The sequence below is a fragment of the Alosa sapidissima genome, chromosome 7 (assembly GCF_018492685.1).
Source record: "Alosa sapidissima isolate fAloSap1 chromosome 7, fAloSap1.pri, whole genome shotgun sequence".
NCBI classification, from domain to species: domain Eukaryota; kingdom Metazoa; phylum Chordata; class Actinopteri; order Clupeiformes; family Clupeidae; genus Alosa; species Alosa sapidissima.
In genome coordinates this window covers 4,775,487-4,801,332 of record NC_055963.1, presented here as the reverse complement: position 1 = coordinate 4,801,332, position 25,846 = coordinate 4,775,487, and the positions used below count along the sequence as shown (strand labels likewise).

Here is a 25,846-nt window from a genome sequence, read left to right as displayed (position 1 = left end):
CTCTCTCTCTCTCTCTCTCTCTCTCCTCCTTCAGGCGTGGGCGTCCCGGTGCTGTGGCGAGGGTGATGAGCTGGTGGAGGAGGCGGAGCGTGAGTCGGGGTAGAGCACGTGGCTCTGCAGCGAGAGCTGGCTGCCCAGGTTGGCGATGCGACTGCGGAGCAGGAAGTGGGCACGGCGCTGGAGGAGGCGCTGCTGCTCCTGCTTGAGCTCCACGTAGGAGCGCGAGAAGGTGTGGAAGATGGAGGTGACGGGGAAGGCCATGAGCAGGATGCCGCTCAGGATGCTGGACAGCGCCACCACCTGGCCGGGGATGGAGCGCGGCACCATGTCGCCGTAGCCCACCGTCGTCATGGTGATGACGGCCCACCAGTAGGTGGCGGGGATGCTGCTGAACTCTTGCGCGGTGGCCATCTCGTTCTCGATGAGGTAGAGGAGCGGGGAGAAGAGTGCGATGGCCACGCACAGGAAGAGCAGCAGCAGGCCGAACTCGCGCGTGCAGCGGCGCGCCGTCAGCCCCAGCGTCTGCAGGCCCAGCGAGTGGCGCGCCAGACGCATCACGTAGAGGATGCGAAGCGCCCGCAGCACGCGCAGCACCAGGCCCACCTTGTCCAGGTAGCTGCTGCCCGAGCCCAGCTTGCGCTCGCCGGGCGACGTCACGTCCACCAGCAGCGTGATGTAATAGGGCAAGATGGCCACCACGTCGATCAGGTTGAGCGGCCGGCGCAGGAAGGCCAGCTTGCTGCGGTCCTGGATGAAACGCAGGGTGAACTCGAGCGAGAACCACGCCACACACACCGTCTCAACGATGAAGATGTTCTGGCACATCTGGGAGCACTGCCCCTAGGAGTCGAGAAGAAACCGATGAAAGGCATTAAGGATGTTCCGCCAACAACAAATATTTTAAGGATTTTTAGTTCACAGACGGGGTTGTAAGTTCAGGTATGGTAACTTGAGGTATGGTAACTATTTTATGATCATATTATTAATATGTCAAGTAAATCTGAATGGTTACGTAATAACCAGTAGTGACTTCGCTATGGGAAGGAAGGCTGTTTCATTAAAGAAAACTTGAAGAGTGGCCTTGAGGAGTGTTATGTACAATTACATTGGTGACAGCCTTCCTTGAATATCATGCAGCTATTATGCTCTGCGATAAAAACGAAATAATTCTGCCAGAATACTACTGTGATACTGCCATGAATTCAAAATAAGAGAAGTTCCGTGGAGTTCCACAGGGGGGCAGACATGCAACACACAGTAGGATTGCAAAGTAAGAGATGGGACTCCACTGTATGCAAGCTGTATGACTCACTCTGCAGTCTGTTATTTGTGGGGTGGCCATTACAGATCAATGGTTTGTACACCACCCCATCCATAGGCGTCGAAGGAAAAAGTCTTATTGCTCAGAATCCTGATCATTATCTCCTAAATATGCAGGGGGATGATAGCAATCAAGATAGAATGATGAAGCAAGTATAGCTCAAGTGTTTTTCCTTATTTTTCCTCAATAGCACAAGGTCATTATCACCTTAATTTTCTGCATTACAAAATCACAACAAAGTCTGCGTTCCAGATCACTATAAAACATGCACAGCTGTTGCATCATCATCCCTCATTAATCCATCTCTCTAACAGATGCCTGTGGATTATCTTTTAATGAGGTCAGCTTCCAACTTCATAGCAGCTCTTGAGGGAAAATCCATGCCTTTGTCAAGATAATTCTCCTTCCATGAAAGTGGGCCTGAGTATGCTGTTGACCTTTTTCTACACTAGAGGGCGCCACATAGGCTTCCCCTCACTCCGAAGGTAGACTTCATCTGACATCTCACCTGTTAAAAGCATTTACATTGTAAACAGTGTGAGTGAGTGAGCATTACATCACCCCTGTCTAGCTCACACAATCACTTCACATTAAACACAAGGGGCTTACACCTTGCTGGCTGCTGCCATCATGGTTTGGTGTAGATCAAGGTGTTGATGATGTGCTCCCTAGACTGAAAGGTGCCAAAAGTGAAGCAAGAAAATCAGCAGTCAGAAGTGATGGTGCACTGTCTCATCTAAAGTGCCATGTTGGACAGACAGACGCAGTTGATTTTGAATGTAATAAGGCCTTTGGTGAGATCCGTTTAAAGTGGCAAAGTATAAATGTGAAGAGGGTGCAGCAGCTCTTAGATCAGATCCTACTGCTTTTGCATTGATTTCCGCTCAGCAGACAAAAAAGCTCGCTGTGTTATGAAACAAACTCCCACTGAAGTCAGAAATGGTTAGAGTGGACCTAAGAGAACGCCGCTGGGGCAGGGCTCTGTGCATAATCTGGTTTGCCTTCGTGCTGAACGACGCTTAATGGAAGAAAATGAGCAAATAATGTCTCTGCCTGAGACTAGAGGGGTGATGGAACTGTAATCGTCAGTGGTGTCAGGAGTCCCTGTCCAGCACTTTAATGGGGTTTTAGGGACATACAGTACAAGAAGCATTTGGAGAAGAGCTTCTGTCTGGATTTTAATCAAATAATCTTAATCAAGCATCCTTCATGCATATTTGAAAGCAAACTTGATTTTTGAAAGTATGTTTGCAAAGTCTGGTAAAGGCTAAAGATGTTGGTAATGTCTAGCAATAACTAGAGCTCTTTGTAACCCAAACGTATTTCACAATAGAAGTAATGTTGTATACGTTATAACTTGATTTTTGAATGTCACATATCTCATTCACAAGGTCTACACATTCTTCATTAGGATTCATTTGGATAATGAATCTCCACTCAGAGTATCAACCTAGACTATAATCTGAAAATGCTCTGCTTTATTAAACTACACCTTCAGCACTACAAGGAGATTCAAGATTTATCTGAATTTGAGGCACAATGAGTGTGCCATTAAGTCTGTTGACACTGGTCCAAGTCTGCCATTGAGGCAGTGTTCTTTCTTACTGCCCTGATTGATGTCAGCCCATGGAAACCTGCCTAATGAGCCCACTAATTGAATTAAGGCGCAAGTGGTCTATCAGGGACATCTGTCATTGGCTGTTTATTTTTTTCTCTCTCTCAAAAAATAAACTGAACTTACATGCTTGTAAGGCAAGTGCTTTCTAAAAACAGTCAAAAATGTGAAATACCAGTGCCATGGGTTTCTTTTCTGCATTGGGTATTTACAAATATGTCACAATATCTGCTCTGTTGATGTCACACTACTAAGCACAAAGGTCTCATTTAACTTATTGCTTCATAACTTTGGAATAATTCTGTTGCATATTTGTTCTAACTTCCTTTGGCTTGTTATTTGCTGTTCAGATGTTCAGGACAGTCTAATATTGACTGTGCTCCATTTACACATTTCCCAGAGTGGGTTTTAATTGTATTTGTAAAGTATTTGGGATTGTTATCATGCTGAAAGATGAGGTATCCAAAAGTATAGCTTTATGAAACTAAATCAGCTCATATTCAAAAACTGAATGTAATTTAGCATCAAATTAAAACTACAACCAGGTAAGAGAAGTGGTATACACATAGTGCACCTCTCGAACAATGATTCATCTAAAGGATATTGCATTTCTGAAAAGGACATTAAAGTGAATAATCCATTCTGTTCTCTTTTTGTGAAACCTTTACTACATGGTTGTTTGTGAAGATGTGAAGACTGCAGACTGATCTGAAGAAAAGAGTTGAACTGTGATCCACAGGCCTATTCATCACAGCAACTGCCAGGGGCACCAGGAACAATTTTTGTATGCATGAGGAAAAGCTAAGAAGAGAGTCAAGAAACGATTAGTAACTGGACTCTGTTTGGAGGTTGTTGGAGGCATTCTCTCAAGTTGACCAGTCAGGAAGAGCTCTGGACTGGTAAGTGGGGCCAATGGAATAAAATGGATTTAATGACTGAACTTGGCTTAATTCCATGCTATTGATTATCACAGCAAACAGTGAGAGATTAGAGGAGGGTATGCAGTAACCCTTAGCCCTTTTCTAAAGCACCTTTGAAAATTAGAATCCTGAGGCATGAAACTAATGATGCCATAGGTCATTCTAAGGCCAACGGTGACGAGCCTGCAATCCTGTTATCTCTATGTCAGTTTGATGACCCTGGAATCCTCTATGTGCATCCTGATACAGCAGTGATGTGGAGTAGTGCGCTATATTACATGTAAACTAGTCATTGGAAAGGAAAGGAATGCTGTTTTATTTGATTATTGCTTATTTGCTGTAATTGGACACTGTTTTACCAGTCCAGCCACATTTATCTTTCATCCAGACAGCTGTGGAGGCTTACCCCAGGTAATGCCTTCTCCAGGCAGGCAGCCATCACCACATGACCTTTATGTAGGCTAGTGCTTGTGAGCTCTTTTAATTAACAAATGTTCAGAGAATTAATTGCATATTATTTTGAAATGAGTAAAAGTGAGTGAGTGACTACTACACGTACGTCTGAAGTGAAGCAAAGCTAACCTTTATTCGGTTCCTTCTACTTAATAGGATACATATAGCCTCCGTGTTACCCTTTTAAACAAATTATGAATATCAACCGGCCTCTTTAATGTATTTCTGCACAGAACCGTGTGTATCAAGCAGAAAAGAATAGGAGTTCTAGCTGGGTCATGTTTGCAGCGCGGGGACTGTTCTAGCCTGTTAACATGGGCGCTAAAATGAAAATCAGCATTCAGCTGAGCTGAGAAAATGCTTAGTGCAGTACCCCTACCTGGACCACATTTCTTCCTTCTCTACAGTACCTTTGCTGTAGTTCAACTTCATCCTGCGAAACAGCTATGCTTTCAAAATAGCACTCTCTGGTTAAGTCTATACCTAGCTAGCTATAGATCATGTTCTATGATGCTAGTGTTCTTTTAAAAAGATAACATTAATAGCTGGCTAGTCTAATTTGGTTAAAATCAGACCCTGACAATCTAAAGAGGCAGTTCAAGGGCAGTGGGACACACAAGAGGTACTTGAGCGAACATGAATGTGCATTTCATGTGTGTGTGAGGACAGTTTCACATTGTACACGGCATGCGCTGCGCTCGGCGCTAGGCTGCTCTTGGTTGAGGTAGCCTAATGTCCCAAAGACTTTTGTTGTGGTTTCCGCCGGGCTCAGCGCAAAAAAGCTATGATTTACAGCGCGCCGCAGTCTGAGTTCAACATGGTTCAACTTTGACTGCGGCACGCACAAGACTTGTGTGCACAAGCCATTGACAATAATGGCTTTCATAGCACAGCGCTGTGGCTTGCGCGTACAATGTGACACCCCCCCTTAAGACTAACTTACACTCTCCTCCTCCGCCCTCATGGCAGGCATGGTGCTGATGGAGAGGTTGACGGCAGTGATGGTGACGAACAGCACTGACAGACAGGCAAAGATCTTCCCGGGCAGCCCCGACTGCGGCCTCTCCACCATGTCCCTCAGCTGGCGCATGCACAGGCCGAGACGGGTCTCTCCGGCAGCCAGCCTGGTCTGCCGCCTCCCCCCGTCGCTGTCGTCGTCATCGTCGTCGTCCTCCTCGTCCTCCTGGGCGGCTCGCTCCAGCTCGTCGCACTCCTCGGCGCGCTGCAGGACGCGCCGGCGGCAGCACCACTCCAGGTGCTCCTCGGCCACGCCCCAGTAGAGCAGCTCGTCGCGGAAGGAGAGCGCGCACATGTCGCGCAGCGTGCGCAGCTTGCCCGCACGCAGGAACGTCAGGATGCAGCGGAAGGCGCACGGGCTGCGGTCGAAGAAGTACTCGTCGCGCGCCGCGTCGTAGTCGTCGCACACGCGCAGGATCTCGTCGGAGCTGCCGCACGTGCGTAGCTGGCCCAGGCGCGACAGCGGGAAGTCCTCCAGCGTGGTCCAGGGCAGCTGGTAGCGCAGGCCGCCCACGTTGATGATGACGTGGAGGCGCCGCGTGGCGCCCAGAGGCTGCAGGGCACTCTCAGGGCCCAGCGTGGTGGCACTGCAGTGGGGCACTGCCCCGCCGGACGTGGCCGACTTGGCACCGGTGGCATGACTGCAGTCAGAGAGGAGCTGGGCGCGCTTGTAGTAGAGGCCTTTGGCGGCCTCCCGTTCCTGGATGGGAGGAGGGTTCAGCGAGGTGTCCGAGGCACAGCTCAGGGCACTGTAATCGTAGTCGGAGCCATCGCCCGCCAGGAGAGTCATCTTCGCGCAGACGCTCACGCGGCAAACATAACGTGGGTACTCACAACCACACACTCGCCTTCACCAGCATCCCTGCAGCAGAGGGGAGATACCCATCAATTACATGGATACTGAGTGTTAAGACTGTATGTTCACACTGATATTTGACAACTGAACCGATCCAGCTTCAGATAGCTGTAAGATGATACATCTATGCATCCATATCCCCATTAGCAATGATGACTTAGCGCCAATAAGACTGCAATATTACTTGCAAAGCACTTAAAATCACATCTGTGAGCAAGACAAATGCAAGAGACCCCTGTTTGAGTTGCCTGTCCACAATGGTAATGGCCTCTTCTGAGAGGCCCAAACGACCCAAACAAACCCAGGAAGCATTAGCTGTGGCGAATGGCTCCTCTCTCTGCATCTACTGCTTCCCACTGGTGTTCAGAATAATGCCCGTAAAGGCCTGTTTGAATGGACCCTCCAGCCGCCCCAAACTTGTGACTCACATTAGCGCTAAGCTTCAGAGACCTCTCTAAATTTGGGAGTGTCTATGCTCTTGTACACACCATAGCATCCAGCCTCCAAGTGAATCACACTCTTCATCTGATAAATACGTGAACCATAGATGGTTTCCTAGAGCAGCTTTTACGGTTTGGTATGAACTAACATCAATATGTTTAATGTTAGTTCACACAGAATTGAGTTCTATTTGTGGTGGTGATGGGGGGGAGGGGGTGCAGAGTTACCTTGAATGCAACAGTTTTGAAGAAGAGACTGTGCAAAGGTGCACATACTTATACAATGAAAGGATTTCATCCAATGTAAATAGTACAGCATAGAAAATCATTGTGTGGTGGTCAACGTTGATATTGTGGTGGGCCGCTACAAATAAGTTAATGTATGGGAAACACCGATATCGTAGCAGCAGACGTGAAGAGATAAGAGTGAAACACTGTATGGCAAATTGTCAGATGGCAGGAGTGTTGGAGGGGCTTTTTCAGTGTCTGGTGATGATTGATTTTAAGGAAGTGGATTATTTTTTACCACTCTTGGACATTAAGATGTACAGCGTATAGAAGTCAACCCCTTCAGCCGCTGAGGGAGGACTTCCAACATAATTGAATCTTAGTTAACTGTATCAATTTGTGATGATAGCTTGTGGGGAATGGCGGATAAACCTTATTATTAGAATGAGAATGATAAAGTGCAGTTGCCATGGGAGTTGAGCTGACAACCTGTTGCTAATTCTGGCAGTCTTCCCCCACACCACAGAGAAAGACAACACATCTCACTCTACAAGAGCTGACTTTCTCTTGAACAGACGCCATGACTTTACTCCAACAACATACAGTATACGCAGTGTTAATTCTTTTTCTACTACCCTGTCAACTACCCTGACTCTACTACATGTAACCTAGCTCCTCCTCCAATAGTAAAACATGTCATTACAATTACATTCATGTCTATTTACTACACAATATTTACTGCATTTTTATGCATTGTGCAACTTCATTACTCTTTTCACAGCCAAGTGGAAACAACACAAAGGGGAGGAGAGTGAATATTTATAGTCATTTCCTGTGTATTAGTTACCCTGGAAACTCCGGAGTTCTCGCAAGAGCACAATTTGAATTGTCTCTGAGTAATGAGTAATGATGCACGTTACTTTTGCCACTTGTATTGTGGGGAGCCAATCACATCGGTGTATGGGATATAGGCGGGCCAGAGGCGAGCTAAACAGACGACAGTCGTAGTGTTATCCAATTGCGTCGAAGTCCGGAATCAGTCAGTAAATGTTGGTCGTATAGTCTTATCCAATTGTGTGCAGTGAGATTTTGAAATGCACGCTTGGTGCCGCCCCTCGAGTTGGGCCATGACATTATTCGTGGCCAGACTTCTGATCTTTCTAGATTACCAGGGTCTGGAATCTCCAGGCTATGTATTAGCCGCATTGTGTATAAACCCGCAGGACAGTGTTTTATGCAAGTAAAACAAAAAACAAAACCATATTAACTGCCCCCGTGTATTAACCTCATAGCTGAAGATATTTTGCTAAATCAATGTATAAACCGCGGCTAATACTTGGGAAATCACAGTGTTTCAGATGTTCCTCTTCTTTCTTTTGTTGTCTGGGTTATCAGTTCAGGCATGTCTCTGCGCTGTATTCTGGTGAACAAACGGTTCCTCTGCTGTTTCTCTGTGGAGATCATTCTTTTCTCCTTGCGGATTTACACAAAAAGCAACTGTAGCTGATAAACAAACTAACTTAAAGCAACACCAAGGAGTTTTTTGTACCTTAAAATAATGTTTCCAAAATTGTTTCAGTGGTTCTCAACTCGTAACAGGGTGAACGGCACTTCTGCATTCGCTTCGCGGCCCTCGCACCATAAGAAACTACAAATTTTACTTGCGTGATGTCGCAATACATCGTACTTTCATAAAATCATGCAACATATTCTACCTTGTCTGTGGACATCGTTATTTGCAAAGCCGGTGCTGCATAAACAAATAGCGTGCGTGCGACAGAGGAAAAGTTCTTTAGTGTTGCTTTAACATCTCACAATGAATACTTCATTGCACAGTCCACAACCGTAAGGGCTCTTCAGTGCATGCAGTCTACATGCGGAACATTAAACAGAGCCGTCTGCAGCCTGAGTCAAATCTCCACCCTGCTGCAGTATCTCAGCCTCCGTGGCCCGTGTCCAAACTAATTAAATCAATTACTGTGATTAAGGCAGCTGTATTAGAGTGCCACAAATGAGGGTTTTCACATCTGACCACCAATCAGACGGAGCCGCGCCTCGCCCTTGGCTGCTGAAAGCGGGAAGTGTCTGTGCTTATTAGGCAGCTGTGCTGTCTGTCAGGGTGAGATAATGATTACAGCTGCCCTTTGCTTTTCCGCCCATCAAGACAGCAATAGACAAGGAAGACAAAAAACTGGGAGAGGGCTGCAGACATTTGGAGCTATTATGCCTTGTTCATTTGTATTATTATTTAGAATGGAAATTCTACTTAAGATGTATCTGCTAAGGTTGTAAAGTGGCAGCCTCAGTAAGCTCAAGTTCAAACTGAGTCCAGTTGATCTGGTTTAGACCTACGCTATTGTAAAGCTTCGTATTCAGTGAGTCAGAGAGCATCTGAGAATACTATGGACTTCATGCAGAGGGTGGCAGAGAGAGACAGACAGACAGATAAATAAAATATAGGTATGTCAGATGGAGAGAGGAGAGAAGTCATATGCAAAGGAGAGAGTGAATGGCAAAGGTTTGAGACGACATAGCCAAGGAATTCTTTTTGTAGCAGATTGGCTGGTCTGCTTTCTCCACCCTGTTCCTCCATCTGTGTGTGTGTGTGTGAGAAAGAGAGAGCGTGTGTGTCTGTGTGAGAGAGAGAAAGATAGGTAGAGAGAGAGCGTGTGTGACAGTTAGTGAGTGTGATCTCAGCTCAGCCTTAGGGCTTTCTCTCCAGATTGTCTGTGAGTCACTCTCATTTCTCCAGCATATCTTCTACCATGTTTCTCTCTCTCTCCGTAGCTCCAGCATATCTTATACCATGTCTCTCTCTCTCTCTCTCTCTCTCTCTCTGAATTGCCCATCTTTTCTGCATAAGTCTCATTTGAATGTCTGTCCAAACAAGCAGTCTATCTGACATTGGTGGTCTAAACAGCCACAGGGACTGTTGAGATTGTCACAATGTGTTGATGGGATATGCTGATTTATAACATTCTGGAATTAAACAGCCATCTCTTTTTTCACTGTATTATTTCACTGACACTTGGCTATATTCAAATCCAGAAGAGAATCTAGTGGTAATGTATACATGTTTTACATGGTTTGCCAATACAGCATTTTATGTGAACATTGTACAGAGGAGACCAGTGGGACGTTGACTGAGAGGGAATGCATACTGTATATCCATGAAGCAGAGGTCACCATGTTCCTCCCATCCCATCTCCCATTGCAGAGGATGGCCACCCCTCCTGTTTCTGTCTCTGGGAGAGTCCTCTCCTCCTCATGTGGTCAGTAATGGACATTTGCCCAGATGCCCTTTTAAACAATAATAATCTCCATCACAGACCACGCTAATGCGATACAATAGCTAGCTGCTATGCATCAAAGCTGTCACAGTGGCTCTATGCCTTTTCATTAGAAACCAATGGGCAACTTGCCCTGCCATGGCCAGCAAATGTATTTAGGACATAAATCAGAAACTGTACCGTACCTCATAAAGCAGGACTGGTAGAGCGCATGACTTACTGCATCTTGTATAAAATCTGGCTGTTTGACAACAGCAAGTGCAACATGTTGTGGTAAAAAGAGCCGTTGGTCCTTCTAAACCTGTCTCACATTTTCATTCTGTAAATCTGTGTCGTTCAGCAGTCAGCCATGAACCATGTTCTTTTACTCTCTAGGCAAAGACTGTACACAGCTGGGAGTGTGGAGGGGAAAGTTTAGCTTGGTAGACTTTAGGGGAGTTTATGCTTAATGTTCTCAGAGTTGGAAAGTAACGAAATACATTTACTCACGTTACTGTATTGAGTAGTTTTTGTGTGTATTTTGTATTTTTTATAGCCTGGGTGTTCCCATGCTGCCTTGCGCGCGATTTGATTCACGCTGCTAAGGCAGCCTGGAGACCATGGAGCAAATTTTCGCCTGAGATAGGGGACCAATCACAGAACAAGGGGGAAAGCAAGACAATGATGAGCTATGCACAGACGCATTTGATAGACATCCGTGGCACCCAATAAACGGATCTGGGCATTTTTTTCAAATACGAGAAAATTAACGTTTGGTTCCCAGACCACGTCTCATTGAGAAGTGGTGGCGCTAGCCAGGCTATATTTTTTAAGTCGTTTATAAAATCGGTATTTTACTTGATTACATTTTGAGTGAAGTATTGTACTTCGCTACATCAAAAATCCCATCCGTTACTTGAGTAAAAAAAAAAAGTTAAGACTGATGAAAACGGAAAGGGAGAGAAAAAAATCGCACCCTAAACCACTAGTGATAATGATCAGCATAGCCTACAACAGGACATGAATCAAGCTGGCGCCATGCAGTCTTTCTGAAAGTGATGGAGACTGGATCACGAAATGCATCAGATTAGCCTAACCTATGAAAGTGTATTTTCCGCTATTCCAATCGGTTGTCTCAGTTCATTTTAGCACTAATGATTGCGGAGATATTTAAGCAAATACCATGGCATTTCGTGTTTTGACGTTTGTGCTCACCTTTCTTTGGAAAGAAGTTTATTAGCAGTTGTTGTTTCCCCTCATTTTGATGTCTCTCTTTTTCCTGTTTTGGCCTTTGTTTTTAGTAACCTGACTTGGCTTTCTTAGAGAAAGACATTGCACCAGCAGCAAAACAATTAGCGGTCCACTACTAGCGATGCTCAACTAAATAAACAAAAGATAGACTACCTTATGAATCGTGCAGGCGGACTAAACCATTTAGCCCTTTAGCAAGGGAGAGTGAGGCCTAGTCCACACGTACCAAACTGATCTTTTTTTCCTCCGTCTTCCCTGGAACCGTATCAAGAATATTTGCGTCCAAACGGATCCATCTCAACACGACTCAACACGTTACTTCATACCACAGGCCTATAGGTGGCACTGTTTCTTTACAGAAATTGACCAAAACTTGCGCTTTACAGACAGAATAGGCTACGACGAAATGGCTAGTGCAAGGAAACCAGAATTGTTTGTGTGAACTGATGGTGAACTGTCAACTGTAGTCAACTGTAAAACTAATACACTTTATTTTACGGTTTGTGAAGGGTGCAGTCCCGTCCTTTATTTGGCTAACGCAGGTAGGCCTACTAATCACCTTTACTTTCTTTGGTTGTAGGATAGTCCGTGATTCACATTAGTTTTGGCTATCATCGCAATTAGGCTACTAAACGCAAGGCTTACCCAAGTTCTAGGCTATTCTGTCGCCACATTTATAATATTGCTATTAAACCTTCGTTAGTAACAGTCAATACTTTTGCCTGCATCAAATCGCGCATTTGCATTCAGTGTGCTACCATCGGCTTAACGTGAGTTCTAAGCGTCTTTGTATGCTTAAATCTGATTTCACTCGACTGTGAATGCATGTATATATGTTGTAAGACATGTAAAATAAATGAATGACACTGGCACTACGCACAAATTAATGTAGCCTAAACTTACACCGCACTTTCCTAATAACTTAAGTTCTCTCGCGTCACTGACAGTAGCTAGAATGCATAAAAAACACCGGGAAAAACAGTGTTCAGTCCACCAAGTCATAAACTATCGGCGCTGCGCAGCACCAGTTGTGATATTTATCGGAGGTTAGGAGTTGTTTGGATTTTTTATGTATGGATTACCTGAGTTATTACTAATGCCTGGTGAAAATGTTGTGCCCCCTGTATTCCACTTTTCACGGGCCCTCTCCTCCATTGGGGCCCTATACTTCCCACTTTCCCCCCCAGTACGACGCCCTTTAATCTGCTGAACCTTCTGCTTGTTTCCAAATATAAAAAAACTCTCTGCAACTCAATATTGGCCTGCCTGCCTCAGCTGGCTGTGAGGGGCTTTTCAGTTGTGCTGGATTACTGTTCACTGCAAAGCGACCCAAGTATGAGTGCAACTAACTTTGAAAATCAACTACTGCTCAAACTTAAAGGAGAACTCCGGTGATTTTTCACATAGATTTCCATTTCTCAACGTCCTTTTCAGGCAAGTACCTCCTCTCGGCGGCCATATTGCAACACTTTTTGGGCACTTATCGTGCATCTATTTCAGCAAAAATGCGTGTGCGTAAGGCTTCACGACACCAATCTTGCTCCAGCAGCGAGATCACAACAGATGATTGGCACGATGTCTTCACAGCACACCACATGATTGGCTCAATGTATTTTACAACACACCACATGATTGGCTCAATGTATTCACATGTCGACGTTTTGCCGCGGAAGGGTTGTGATATGTGTAGACATATGATGTGTGACAACTGCCATATTGGCGTTACATACTAACCCCATACATTACTATGGAGGATTTTTTGAGTGCTGTATCTCCAGGGCCGGCCCGAGGCATAAGCGAACTAAGCGGCTGCTTGGGGCCCAGGGGGCCCCCAATCGAGTTTCTTTCTCTTTTTTTACATAATAAATAACATAAACAAGTGACATCAATGAATGAATAAATGAAACAATTAATAATTCAAAACAAGAAAATTCTGATTTCATGATCAATATGTCTGCCTACCTCTACTGTGTCTGCCAGCCTTTGAGTCACGCGCATAAACTAGACACCTCGGGTGCATAGACAATTCGTGCAGACACTGCATCAAGTTCAAAAATCGGAAGAGATGGTAATGTTAAGAAAAGTCACAAAAAAGGACGTATCCCTCTGGTGCCGAAAACAGAAAGAAGAAAATTACAGAGGAGGAGAAAAACGAGCAAGATACAGGTATGTTTGCATGATTATTTACAGTATGTTTTGTGCTTGAGGTAGCTAGCTAGCTGTCATGATCTAATATAAGCCATCACCAGAGCTAAATCCCTGCCATCAACAGAGAAATGTCTCCCATTAATATATATTTATCTAGGTGTATTTCAGATGTCAAGGATATTGGGATTGTTTTGGATGTTCAATCAAGCATGTACCCTAGCCATAGGTGGGCTTATGTTGTAAATTAAAGTTAGCTAGCTGACTGAAGTGGACATTAGCACTACAGTAGCTACATGAAAACGGAGCTGAAGGCAAATTTACCACAGAGGGATTGTTTCTGATTTCGCACCTGAAAGTGTTGATAGTTTATTACTGTTCTATAATATGTGACATAGTGGTAAGTCTGATAGCAACAGCAGGCTAAGCCCAGGCTCCCAGTCCCAACCCACTGACTAGCGCGACTCTGGGCATCGGTAACGTTCCAGCTTCATAGGCAAAGATGGAACAGTACGTGCGCTCTGCTCTAAGATCTTTGGAGAGAGATGGTAGTGTTTGAGAAAATATACCATGTTGGGTGGGGAGACTTCTGTGATGGAAATAAACTTACATTTGATTAAGATAGTGGCAAGTGATGTAGCGGTGCTACCCTAATATTTAGGCTGCAGTAGATCACCATGTTAAGCGTTACTTTTGATTATGCCTCATTTGCCAATAGAATATGAATTGTTACATGTGGAATTGCTTGTTGATGAGTGTAAGTAATGATAGCAAAATAAACTCATTCTGCTCGATCAAATATGCACTTATGCAATATTTGTTTTTTTTTTCAGAGACACTGTTGAAGTACTACACATCTCTACCACTACTTAACTCTACCTCATCAAGTGTCTGCCTCCATGGCTGATGACACAGAAGGTGAGGTTTTCTTGATGGCAAATGGTTACATAGCCTGTTAATATGACATGACACATTTAACATAGTTTTTGTTTTATTTATTTATGTATTTATTTAATCATTGCAGGTTCGTCCACTGCAGAGCTGCAGATACCTGAAAGCCAGGAACGAAGTAGGAATAAGTATCTATTTTTTGGGACATTTTATTTTTGATTATTAATGTTTGTCTATTTTGGTTTTATTTTGTAGTTGAAGATTGATCATTTAATGCACATTTGCGGATTTGTTCTGCAAATCTGTTGAAAAACAAGTCATTAAACGGATGTACTTATTTACAACAAATACAAATGCTGTTGTATTTTGTTATTTGTCAATTCAACTTCAGTAAACCACCCTTAGTGCTTCACTTTGAATATGAATGTTTCAAATAAATCTGTGATTTTAGTACCCTCTAAGATTAAAAGGTGACAGGGTTGGTGTAAATAATAACTAATACATTGGTTTACCAAGCACATGGGGCCAGAAGTGTAGAGCGGAGCCCCAAAACATTTTTGGCATGTCAGCAAGGATGGATTACTGAATGAGCCTACCGAGTCCTTATGCATCTGTGTCCAGGGGGTCAGTAGTTCATAATCAGTCACTGTATTAATACATAACCTCACTGTATTAATTTATAATATGACATTATAGTGTGAAGTTGTCAATTATCGCCAAGCACAGGTGACTCTGCGTTGTGGGAGGGGGCCCCCAAATCAAATTCTGCTTAGGGCCCCCAAAAGGCTCGGGCCGGCACTGTGTATCTCCTCATTAGAACATTAGTACATTTTAAATGAACTACTTTTTATTTTTACTTGAGTACATTTTCAGATCGGTATTTTAACTTGTACTTAAGTAATATTTCATATTGGTACTTTTACTTGAGTACAATATTTTCGTACTTTTTCCACCTCTGAATGTTCTCTCCTTTCTGCTTTGCACGTGTATACACACACACACACACATTTTTATGTGTTTCACACGAATACATGTTGAAAATAAACCCTCCAAACAGGAGATATGAATGCCTGAAGCCAAAATCGGCGAGTGAGTTTCGTCGCAACTCCAGCAGGACCTGCAGAGAGGTGGGAGAAGGCGCAGCTTCAGATGCTAGAGTGGGCGGACTTAATACACGGCTGGGCGCGCATGCAAGCAGCCCCCCCGCCCCCCCCAGCCTCAGGGGTCCGGCACTCATGAAGGGCCTGACTAGAACTGCTGCTAGCACACACACACACACACACACACTCCACAGTGCTGCTGTTGCCACACTGTAGTTAACCTTTGCCATCGCATCACTGCAGCTATTCCTGGATGGCTCTTCAGAATAATGTTGGATGCTCATTGTTCTCACTCAGTTTTGTGATTCAGAATCACCTTGTGTGCTTTCGTCTTGAGAGACTACATATGTTTGGAATGAATCTGTATTTTTGTCAAAATGCATTTCAGTACAGACAATAAGAATTCGAACTTCTGATGTAAATTCTCAAAAGGATCAAATTGACAAAAATGCACAGTAAGCTACAAAAAGGACCTAAAACTTAAATAGATTTTTTCTCAAATTGTTGAACAGGATGGGATGCGCTCTTTAGGGGGATGCCAAAACCAGACGTTACTGTCTTATGGATTTGTGTGAATGATCTCCATTGTACTATTGTGGCAAATGAGTTATTTCGACCAGGTAGGTAAAGTTGGATGAAGTGAAGAACTATGAGTCATTTTCGCATTTCACATTTTCACAATTTATTTATCCTATTTTTTTTCTCTTTTTCTTTCAATAATTCTGTGCCATGCAAAGAAATGAGAAAAAAGTAGGCCATGTTGTATGTCTCTAGTGGAGCAGAGAAGTACTGTGCTGAGGTCCACCACTGACCTCACTCTATTTGGGGATTTGTCTTCCTCACTCAGAAAGCTGATTCTGATTCTCTGCGCTCAAGGCCATTACATAATCATTACATAATCATTACAGAAGCTTTCTCCTGCAACTAATGTTTGACAACATTAGCACATCACTCATGCTCACACTTTAGCTCTAAGGTGATAGGGTTACAGTGGTTTCCATTAGACTGGAATCGTTAAAATATGTCAAATCATACTACAATATAGATAGATAGATAGATAGATACTTTATTGATCCCCAGGGGAAATTCAAGGTCTCAGCAGCATACATACAAGACAAACACATTCTTTAACAGCAGAAGAGTAATTAAAGTATATAATATAAAAACACAACTAAACAGTAAGGACAGTAGAAGATAAAGAATATGCTAAATATACTAAAATACAAATTATACTAACACTTAATACAATATATAAAAATATACTAAAATACAAATAACAAAATTACAAATTATACTAACACTTAATCTAAATCAATTCTAAAAACAGTATCCACATAGTGGTGATTAATAAATCAGAGGCGCTTGCAATGACTGAGGCAGGGACTGAGCCTGTGATTCTCTGTGCATAGTAAGGTATGGTAAGGTGCTGTGTGAATGAGTGTCATGGTGGTAGTGCAATGGTGATAGTGGTCATGGTGATAGTGCAAATGAGTAAGTCAACAGTGCAACAATGCAGAAATAAAGTAAAGTAAAGTCTATATATATATATATTTAACTATTTAAGAAAATGTATAAGTGTGGCCACAGTTCGGCTGTGGCATGGAGGGGGGGGTTATGCATATGTGCTAATGTGCTAATATAGCACGCAAACAGTGAGGCATAAAGACAGTGGTACAAGTGGCTAGTGGACAGACAGTACCAAACATGGAGGGGATGAAGAGGCAGACAGACTATGCAGAGAAGTCTATCTCTCCTCTTCCCTTAAGTGAGGCATTGAACAGTTCAATGGCCCTGGGGACAAATGACTTTCTCAGTCTGTCAGTTGTGCAAGGCAGTGAGCGAAGTCTCCAGCTGATCAGGCTCTTCTGTTTAACAATAGTGCTGTGGAGTGGGTGACACTCATTGTCCAAGATGTTGATCAGTTTGTTCAGGGTCCTTTTGTCAGATAGTGAAGTGATACACTCCAGTTCAGCTCCCACTACAGAGCCAGCTTTCCTTACCAGCCTGTCAATTCGCCCCGCATCCTTCTTCCTTCTGCTTCCACCCCAGCATACTACTGCATAGAAGAGGACGCTGGCAACAACAGACTGGTAGAACATCCTGAGGAGCTTACTGCACACATTGAAGGACCGCAGCCTCCTCAGGAAGTACAGCCTGCTCTGCCCTTTCTTGTAGAGTGCATCAGTGTTGGCTGACCAGTCCAGTTTATTGTCCAGGTGGAGACCCAGATACTTGTAGGTGCTAACCACCTCCACATTGACCCCATCAATGTGAACTGGTAGCAGAGTGGGCTTAGACCTGCGGAAATCCACCACCATCTCCTTGGTCTTTGAAGTGTTAAGTTGAAGATGATTGAGTTTGCACCATTGCACAAAGTCCTCCACCAGGCTCCTGTACTCCTCCTCCTGCCCGTTCCTGATACACCCCACAATTGCAGTATCATCAGAAAACTTCTGCATGTGGCATGACTCGGTGTTGTAGCAGAAGTCAGATGTGTAACTTTTAGTTTTGAGAGCTTTCACTGCATTTGTCTGTGATTATCATATTGAGTTCAAATGTATTGTAGAAGGCTATATTTACATAAAGACAGCAGGGAAGGGGGAAATGTCTGTTTGATCAACTTCATCACATCTGCCCGGTAGAACACATTATGTAAAATTGCTCCCAAATCCCAGAACATACAGTGTACACATTTGACTGGATAGCATCTTACAGATCAACAACGAATGGTGTATCACTTCAATGGCTTTTTAAATGAAAAGAGTGCTATTTTGCTGATTTTCTGAAGCCTCTTTCATTACATCACAGGTATTGCTGTCTCTATTGAAGTGCGGCTATGACAGCATAGTGGCCTGGACATAGTAACACAGGACATAGTAACCTTAGCCCTGGATATATGTGAGGAATAATTATCAGCCATCAGAAGGTAATGTGTGCCGTATGGCCATTACACCTCAAAGTGCATTAAAGGTTGTATGAGCGATTTCAGGCCCAAACATAAATGATCACATTCATCGAATGTCTTAACGATCCGCTAGCTGTTTGCCCCATAAGCAGGCTGTCAAAAAACTGTCTCTGTAGGCAGCCTAAGCTCCGAGATCTGTACACAAAAACAATTGCTACCAACAAGGGTTGGCAACCCACTCAAAAGTAAAATAAAGTGTTTCAACCAATAACCGATGAGATGGGCATTTAGGAGAGTTTTAATTGCACGGGAGGGAGGGGGAGGGAGAAGCGAGCTAGCTCTCTGTTTTGTTTGAACATCAACAGAAGTGACGTATCCCCGCTATTGCTGATACAACCTTTAACTTCTGCTACCTGAATGACATGAAGTCCATTATTCTGCTTACTGTTGCAACATTTGCGTTGTGTTATGATTTCCAAGTTTTAATCGCTAAACCTGTCTTGTTTTTTTAGAACTACTTTTTTCTGTTAGCTTATTTCTCAACCAGACTGCTGTTACTAGTTCTAAATGGATGATCACTATTTCCACAGCCCCGTTGTTAGTTTCATTTCCCTCGTTGCCAAAGCTGGCATATCATATGAAGACTCTGTTGAATTCCAGCATAGATAAGCCTGTAGTCTTTTATGGTTAATATATTCAGATGAAAAGAAAGGTGCAGAGAGCAGTGTTGTGTGACAGAGACAGATTGAATAGCATTCTGCAAATGCAAATGACCATGCTAACTGAAGAACAATCACAGTAACAGGTGAAACATATTGTGGAGGGTGACAAATGTCTTTTTGTAGTCATCTGCCTGTTGTAACTACAAGAAGAATTGTTCAAGGTTGAGAATGAGGAAGGATGTTAGCAGAAATGCCTTTAAGCCTAATAACATTAACATTATAATAACATTATAATAACAATGTTTTAGTCCTTTTGGTTGCAACAGAGGGTTTCTCTGTAGAGAATGGCATCTAAGTGTCAGGATTTCCCTTGAGAAATAGGAGACCTTGGAAGTGATAAAACACTCATCAACCATGACATTTCCGTAATCAGTTTCAGACATGCTCTTTGCCTGACAATGAATCTTCCTAACACTGTTTGATCCCACCAAGTGATTCCCTGCGTCAAAGCATTCCCAGTGGGCTGACGGTGATTTCCACCAAATGTGCGGCGGGGTCTGTGTCTCCACCAGCCTGTGTGTGGGGAGAGGTGTGCAGCTGGCAGTCTCGGATGGAGGGGATGCCATTCAGCCACTGCGGAGGCACTCGGAGCAGAACAAAGTGTCCCTCACAGCAGCACATGTCTGCAGTGGATGGTGTCACTGACCTCTGTGTGTGCAAAAACTAGCCTGCTTTAGCGGATTCTTTGAAGACCCGAGCTGCCTGGAGATTTTCAATGAGGGCACACGGCTCTGGAGTGATTCTTGACAATAGGAGTGTCAGGTGTTGAAGCCGGAGGTGAACTGCTGGTGCTGCTTTTGATGAGGCAGAAGTACACTCCGCGCAGGTACACCAAAACACATTTCGCTTATCACACCACTGATTCTGAGCCAGTCAATCTGACAAAGCAAATTGTTGATACAATTTCAAGTGGAGATTTACATGACAAGATGATTCATTTATTCAAAGGGGCATCAGTGTTCTGAGGAAATATGTGAACTTTAATATCACTTGCACGTACTGCAGTTGTTTCACAGGCTACTAGTAGAGAGAGCTGTGCCCTGCTCTAGTAATTAGGAGCTTCATCTCATTTAAACTCTGATCCCTTTAGTAATGACATGTCCTGACCTCCTCCTCCACCATAGTCTGCTCTGCTGCACCCCACAATCTCCAACGCATGCACAGTGGTCATGGTGGTCCTATGTCCTCAGGGAATCTCAGGATATAATTAATCCCATATAGAGCATGCATAGAGTCCATGCAATTACAGCTGAAACAGGCACACAAGGGCCCATTAGCCTTTCTCATTAAAATCAGACATGCCATACACGTGTGAGAGGGTGACTTATTCGCTCGCTGCAGGATGTCACCTTTGCTCCAAGATAACCAAGTTCTGGCCACTGTCGCTGCTGATCTACTGATATTAATTATGGTTAGGTGGGGATCACATTGGCCAGCGGCAAGCGTAATGCAACGCTCAGACCATAATAAGTTCTATTTCGTTCGTATGGTAACACAAACGGTTTGCCTTAACTGACAATTGAATACGCTCATGTTGCACTTTGAAAGTTGAACCAGAGACTTTCTAATGTGGAGACACAGCACTCAAAAAATACTCTATAGAAATGCATGGGGCTAGTTTGTCACGCCAATATGGCCGTTTTCTACACATATCCCACCCCTTCCTTGGCAAAACGTCGACATGCGAATACATTGAGCCAATCGTGGTGTGATGTGAATACATTGAGCCAATCATATGGTGTGTTGTGAAGACATTGTGCCAATGATGTGTTGTGATCTCGCCGCTGGAGCAAGATTGGTGTCGTGAAGCCTTGCGCACGCGCATTTCTGCCGAAATGGATGCCCGACGAGTGCCCAAAAATCGTTGTCAAATGGCCGCCGAGTGGACGGACTTGCCTAAAAGGACTTTGGTTGAACCAAGTTCAACGCTCAGCTTGTTCAACGCTAGTGTTACGCCAGCGTTGCCACCATCACACTGCCGAACCATAGAGAACAATAGGAAACCTGCCACTTGCCGCTGGTCAATGCCCTGCCTTATGGTTATGATCTACTGATATTAATTATGGTTATGGTTGTTGAATGAAATTAAAGTTGATGGGGAAATATATATTGCCATTCAAAAAAATTGGGGTCACTTAGATATTTATTTGTTTTCTTTCGGACATGTGATCCCTTGTAATATAGCTGACATATGTAAGTCACTTTGGTCAAGAAGTGTCTGCTAAATTTAATATAATGTAATTTAATCTTCTACTGTATTTTGAGTTTAAGGGAGCAAAATGACTAGAAACGCAGAACTTTTCTTCTGAAAGACTCTGGTGGATCCAAATGTTGAAGAGTTCTTTTTGGATAGGGGCTCACCAGACTCTGGTGGATCCAAATGTTGAAGAGTTATTTTTGGATGGTGGCTCACCGGACTCTGGTGGATCCAAACGTTGCTGTTTTTTAAATTAAGTTTTGGGAGCTTCTCCAGCATTCTTTTTTGTTTCATCTTAACAGGCTCCAAAATGTCACATTAAGCACCACACAGCACATCTTAATAGGCTCCAAAATGTCACATTAAGCACCATACAGCACAGCAAAAGTAAACAATTACTTGAGTAAATGAGACTTATTACGAATGTGGCCCACAATGACACATAAACCACCCATTAAAAAAGCACAATTCACAAACACACACACACACGCACGCACATACACACACAAGCACGCACGCACACACGCACGCACACACACACACACACACACACACACTTCCCTACCTCTAAGTGTGGGTGAGATTTTATGTATGTACCTACAGTATATCCTATATTCCTCTTATGCCCTGAGGAGGAATCATTTCTCAAATATGCAAATTCTTTCTTCTGAAAAAATATTTGTTTACTGTTCCTAACATCATCAATATGAACATTTAAAATTCATGACATGTAAATGTGCCCTGAACTTGTCTGCTAGTCATTCCAGCTGGCTATATCTCTCTCTGTTGTCCACATACTGACTAATAAAGACTAGTGAATGCCCCCCCCCCCCCCCCCCCCCCCACACACACACACACACACAAAGGCATGCACATAACTTTTGTCATAGTCACAGACAGTCTGTCCCAAGCATCGACTTGGAGAGAACCTGCATGCTAACCACTCGGTGGTGGGCACCAAACTGTTAGCCCATATCCTTTACATGATGCATTAGTACCTGAGCCATGACAAAAGTAGCCCTCTAACAATGTATTTTTTCCCCTCAAACCTGGAAGCTAGTACTGTATGCAGACCTAAGAGCTTTTTTTAAAGAAAAGATCAACATCATTGTTTGCTATCTGTAGATGGAGGGGAAGCACCCTTGGATAGAACACAGTGTGATAGGCCTACCACACAGATAATTACTTATAAAATCACACTCTAACTTACTAGAATTCATTATTGCATATTATTACACCCATAACATATTGTGAGTTAAGTATCAACGTGCTGTTACACATTAACTGTACACTCTAAAATGAATCATACAGTTAGACTGGACATGGGCAAATTGTTTAGTGCAAAAGCAGAGCAAGTTTGTTAGAGTCGTAGCATTGTGTCCATGTGTAGCGTACCAAGTGTCTTCTCTCATGCCATTGGAAGTGTGCTAATGAAGGACTAAAGAAAAGATGTCATCAAGCAGAGAGTGTTGCAACCTGTGTGTGTGTGTGTGTGTGTGTGTGTGTGTGTTTGTGTGTGTTTAAGCTGTGAGAAGAGCCTCTAAGAGCAACATCACACTGGCATTTACTGGTAATGAGGCTCTGGTGAGGACTGTCAGACGACATAAGCACAGTCCAGCCTAATCACATAAGGGCACATTAAAGCACGTCTCTGTTTTCCTTTAATAAAAACACTTCAAACATAAAACCAATTTCACTGCAGTCCTCCAATCTTCATTTCCCCCCAAAAAGTCTTTCATCCTACAGGTTTTATGGCTACTTAGCTGAAACACTGCACGGTAATTCAACACATGAAGCAGTTGACTTTAAATAACTTGGTATGGCAATAACATTACAAATGGCAACTATGCAGCTGTGTAAATATTATGCTGGTGTGTGCACCACTGGGAATGTGTTAACGGGGTGAGAGATTAAGTAATATAAACTTAGGCGGATTACATTGCATCACTTTATCACAACAACCACTGGGTTTTTGATAGATCACAAAGGTGCTGGCTTGCCAAAGAAAAAAGAAAAGTATCTAAAGTATGAAAGTAAGTAAAGATATGGCATAGCGAAATGTAGGCCTATGGCCACATGTGTTTACTGTTGTTCCAACATCGGCCTCCTCCTCTATCCTAAACTGGGCTCATGCCCAACACTGCTTTGCTGCGTGGTGTGATGAGCTGGGTGATTTGGAGGTGAAATGGAGGTGGCATGGCCGTATGCAGCCGTGGCAGTAGCAGAAGATCTGTTCTACTCTAATCTATTACGTTTTTATAAATGTGTTGTAACTGAAAATATTCTGTTTCCTAATTACAAAAGGAGTTGAGCTCTCTGTAAGGCCTCCTCAGACTGCATTCCTTTTTGTTTCAAGTTTACAGCAGCTCTGACAACACTCTTCATCAGCACTGCAGGTCCATTCCCAGCAGAATCAAGAGACCAGACGTCCAAATGCATGCACATTACTGAAAAGGCCACATGACATGTCTACATGACTGGTCATCTCTCATCCTATCTGTCCAAGTTGTCCATGTAAGTTGATGCCGATGTAAGGCTGGAAGACTGAGCAATGATGAAGCAAATGATCCAATGGAATGAAATGAAAAAATCTATATGTTCTTAAGGCAAAATAACAACAACAACAAAATAAATTAAATGTTAGTGTTAAAACGTTCATGTGAGAAAGGATTTGATTAGACAAAATTAAGATTAGAAGTGCAATGAAGTACAAGAATTATAGTGGAGGATGCTGTATCATGACTGAAATGGTCATGTAATAGGCTACTGTGTGCAAAGAATCATGACTATTGATGTAGGAAAGACTTCACAAATCCAATATATACAGATCATTTTGATTTAGAATATCTTCTCCTTAGAGCATACGGAACCTGCCTGTCAACCAGCTGCTCATACATTTACATATACAGCTCTGGAAAAAATTAAGAGACCACTGCACATTTTTCTGATGTCATCCTACGGTTGCTGTGTGACATTCGAACGAGTTGACGGTCTTAATTTTGAATATGACCGTCAACTCATTCCAATGTCACTCAGCAACTGTAGAATGACATCAAAAAAATGTACAGTGGTCTCTTAATTTTTTCCAGAGCTGTATGTGTGATAACAATATTCATCCAGTATGTACAGTACCAGCGCCTCCTACATATGCAGCTGGAGAGACGACTCATGCAGCTATATTTGAAGTCTGCTTCACAATCAATGCTCTGCATGCATCACCAATCACCCCCAGACACAAGCCAGACACTTTCATGCAAGGTTGGGAGCAGGACATTTGAAAGTAAACCAATACATTTTGTGAAAAATAATGATGAGAGACAAGTCTCTTTTCATTGAAAGACCATAGACATACTACACAGAAATGGAACACAATATCCTAGTGAGGATAATATCAAATATCAACTAAATATCCTAAAGCTACGGAGTGAGGATAATATCAACACAGGACCATGCTGTGCACTTCTGAGGTCCACTTTCAGATGGCAGAAATTCTCTCATCATCAGTCACATTCAGAATGGCAGGCTACACACACGAGGGTATACTGTGGTCAATCCTGCAGTGATTTCATTTCAAAGTTTAAAAAATGAGTTGGTATTTTGCATCTCAAACTGTTGCTTCAGCATTTCATCTTTTTTCACCAGCATTTTGTCTTTCACCAAATGATTACACTATTTCAGAAATGGCTCTAACTGGTGAGGTCTTATCTGAAGCACAGAATGGAGAAGCAAGTCCAACACAGGAAGGACATACTCACTGTGGACATGAATCAGTTCATCAGCTCATCAGTTCTTCAGTTCATCAGTTGGTTCAGCTTGTCAGGTGGGGTGGAGAAGTTGAATGACTGTCAGAATGCCTCATGAATGTGTGCAAGACGGATCAGGAGAGACGGAGAAAGGAGAGGAGAGGAGAGCAGTGTCTGCTCAGTGCTCCAACTCTGCTGCCTTCTCTGGGAGTGTGTTGCAAAGCATGCCGAGTACTAGTGGCTCATTTGATGATCAACAGGCTATAGCCCCCCCCATCTCCTGCTTTCACCTCCCTCCTTTGCTCCCGATTTCCCTCCCCCCCCCCCTCTCTCTCTCTCTCTCTCTCTCTCACACGCACACACACACACACACAAACATGCAGCCTTTGCAGTCTGACATCAGCAGTGGGACGTGCCATTATTCTAAGTGCTTTTGAGAAAAATCCATAGCAACTGGCCATGGCATGGAGGTTTCCCTCCTTGAAGTGGGAATAATTCCTTCCCACTCCTTCCTCCTCTCTCTCCTTCCTTTTCTCTCTCCTTCCCACTCCTTCCTCCTCTCTCTCCTTCCTCCTCTCTCTCCTTCCCTCTCCTTCCTCCTCTCTCTCCTTCCCTCTCCTTCCTCCTCTCTCTCCTTCCCTCTCCCTTTCTATTCTTCCCCCTCTCTCTCCCTCCTCCCCATCTCCATCGTTTCTGACCATCAGTCGACAGGCTCTCAGCATGACTACCCCCCCCCCCCCCCCCACCCAACACACACACACACACAGTTCTAA

At 43.6% G+C, this 25,846-nt stretch overlaps 1 protein-coding gene and 1 long non-coding RNA gene across 2 annotated transcripts; one reads left to right on the top strand and one right to left on the bottom strand.

The window, feature by feature from the left end:
* On the bottom strand, positions 1-25,290 carry kcng1 (potassium voltage-gated channel, subfamily G, member 1). The gene is made up of 3 exons (XM_042098879.1): positions 25,086-25,290; positions 5,253-6,188; positions 1-840 (listed from the first exon to the last, which is right to left on the bottom strand). Exons 2-3 carry the CDS (start codon positions 6,114-6,116, stop codon positions 31-33), a joined length of 1,674 nt encoding a protein of 557 aa, XP_041954813.1. The 5' UTR covers positions 6,117-6,188; positions 25,086-25,290; the 3' UTR covers positions 1-30.
* On the top strand, positions 3,059-10,540 carry LOC121713892. The gene is made up of 3 exons (XR_006032969.1): positions 3,059-3,198; positions 3,624-3,835; positions 9,973-10,540. It is a non-coding gene; the product is annotated as an uncharacterized LOC121713892 (long non-coding RNA).
* Positions 25,291-25,846: the final 556 nt, after the last annotated feature.

Coding starts and splice junctions, on each gene's coding strand:
- kcng1 (XM_042098879.1), bottom strand. CDS start 6,116: ATGACTCTCCTGGCGGGCGATGGCTCCGACTACGATTACAGTGCCCTG. Junction 841..5,252: donor TGAGGGCGGAGGAGGAGAGT/GTAAGTTAGTCT, acceptor CTCGACTCCTAG/GGGCAGTGCTCCCAGATGTG.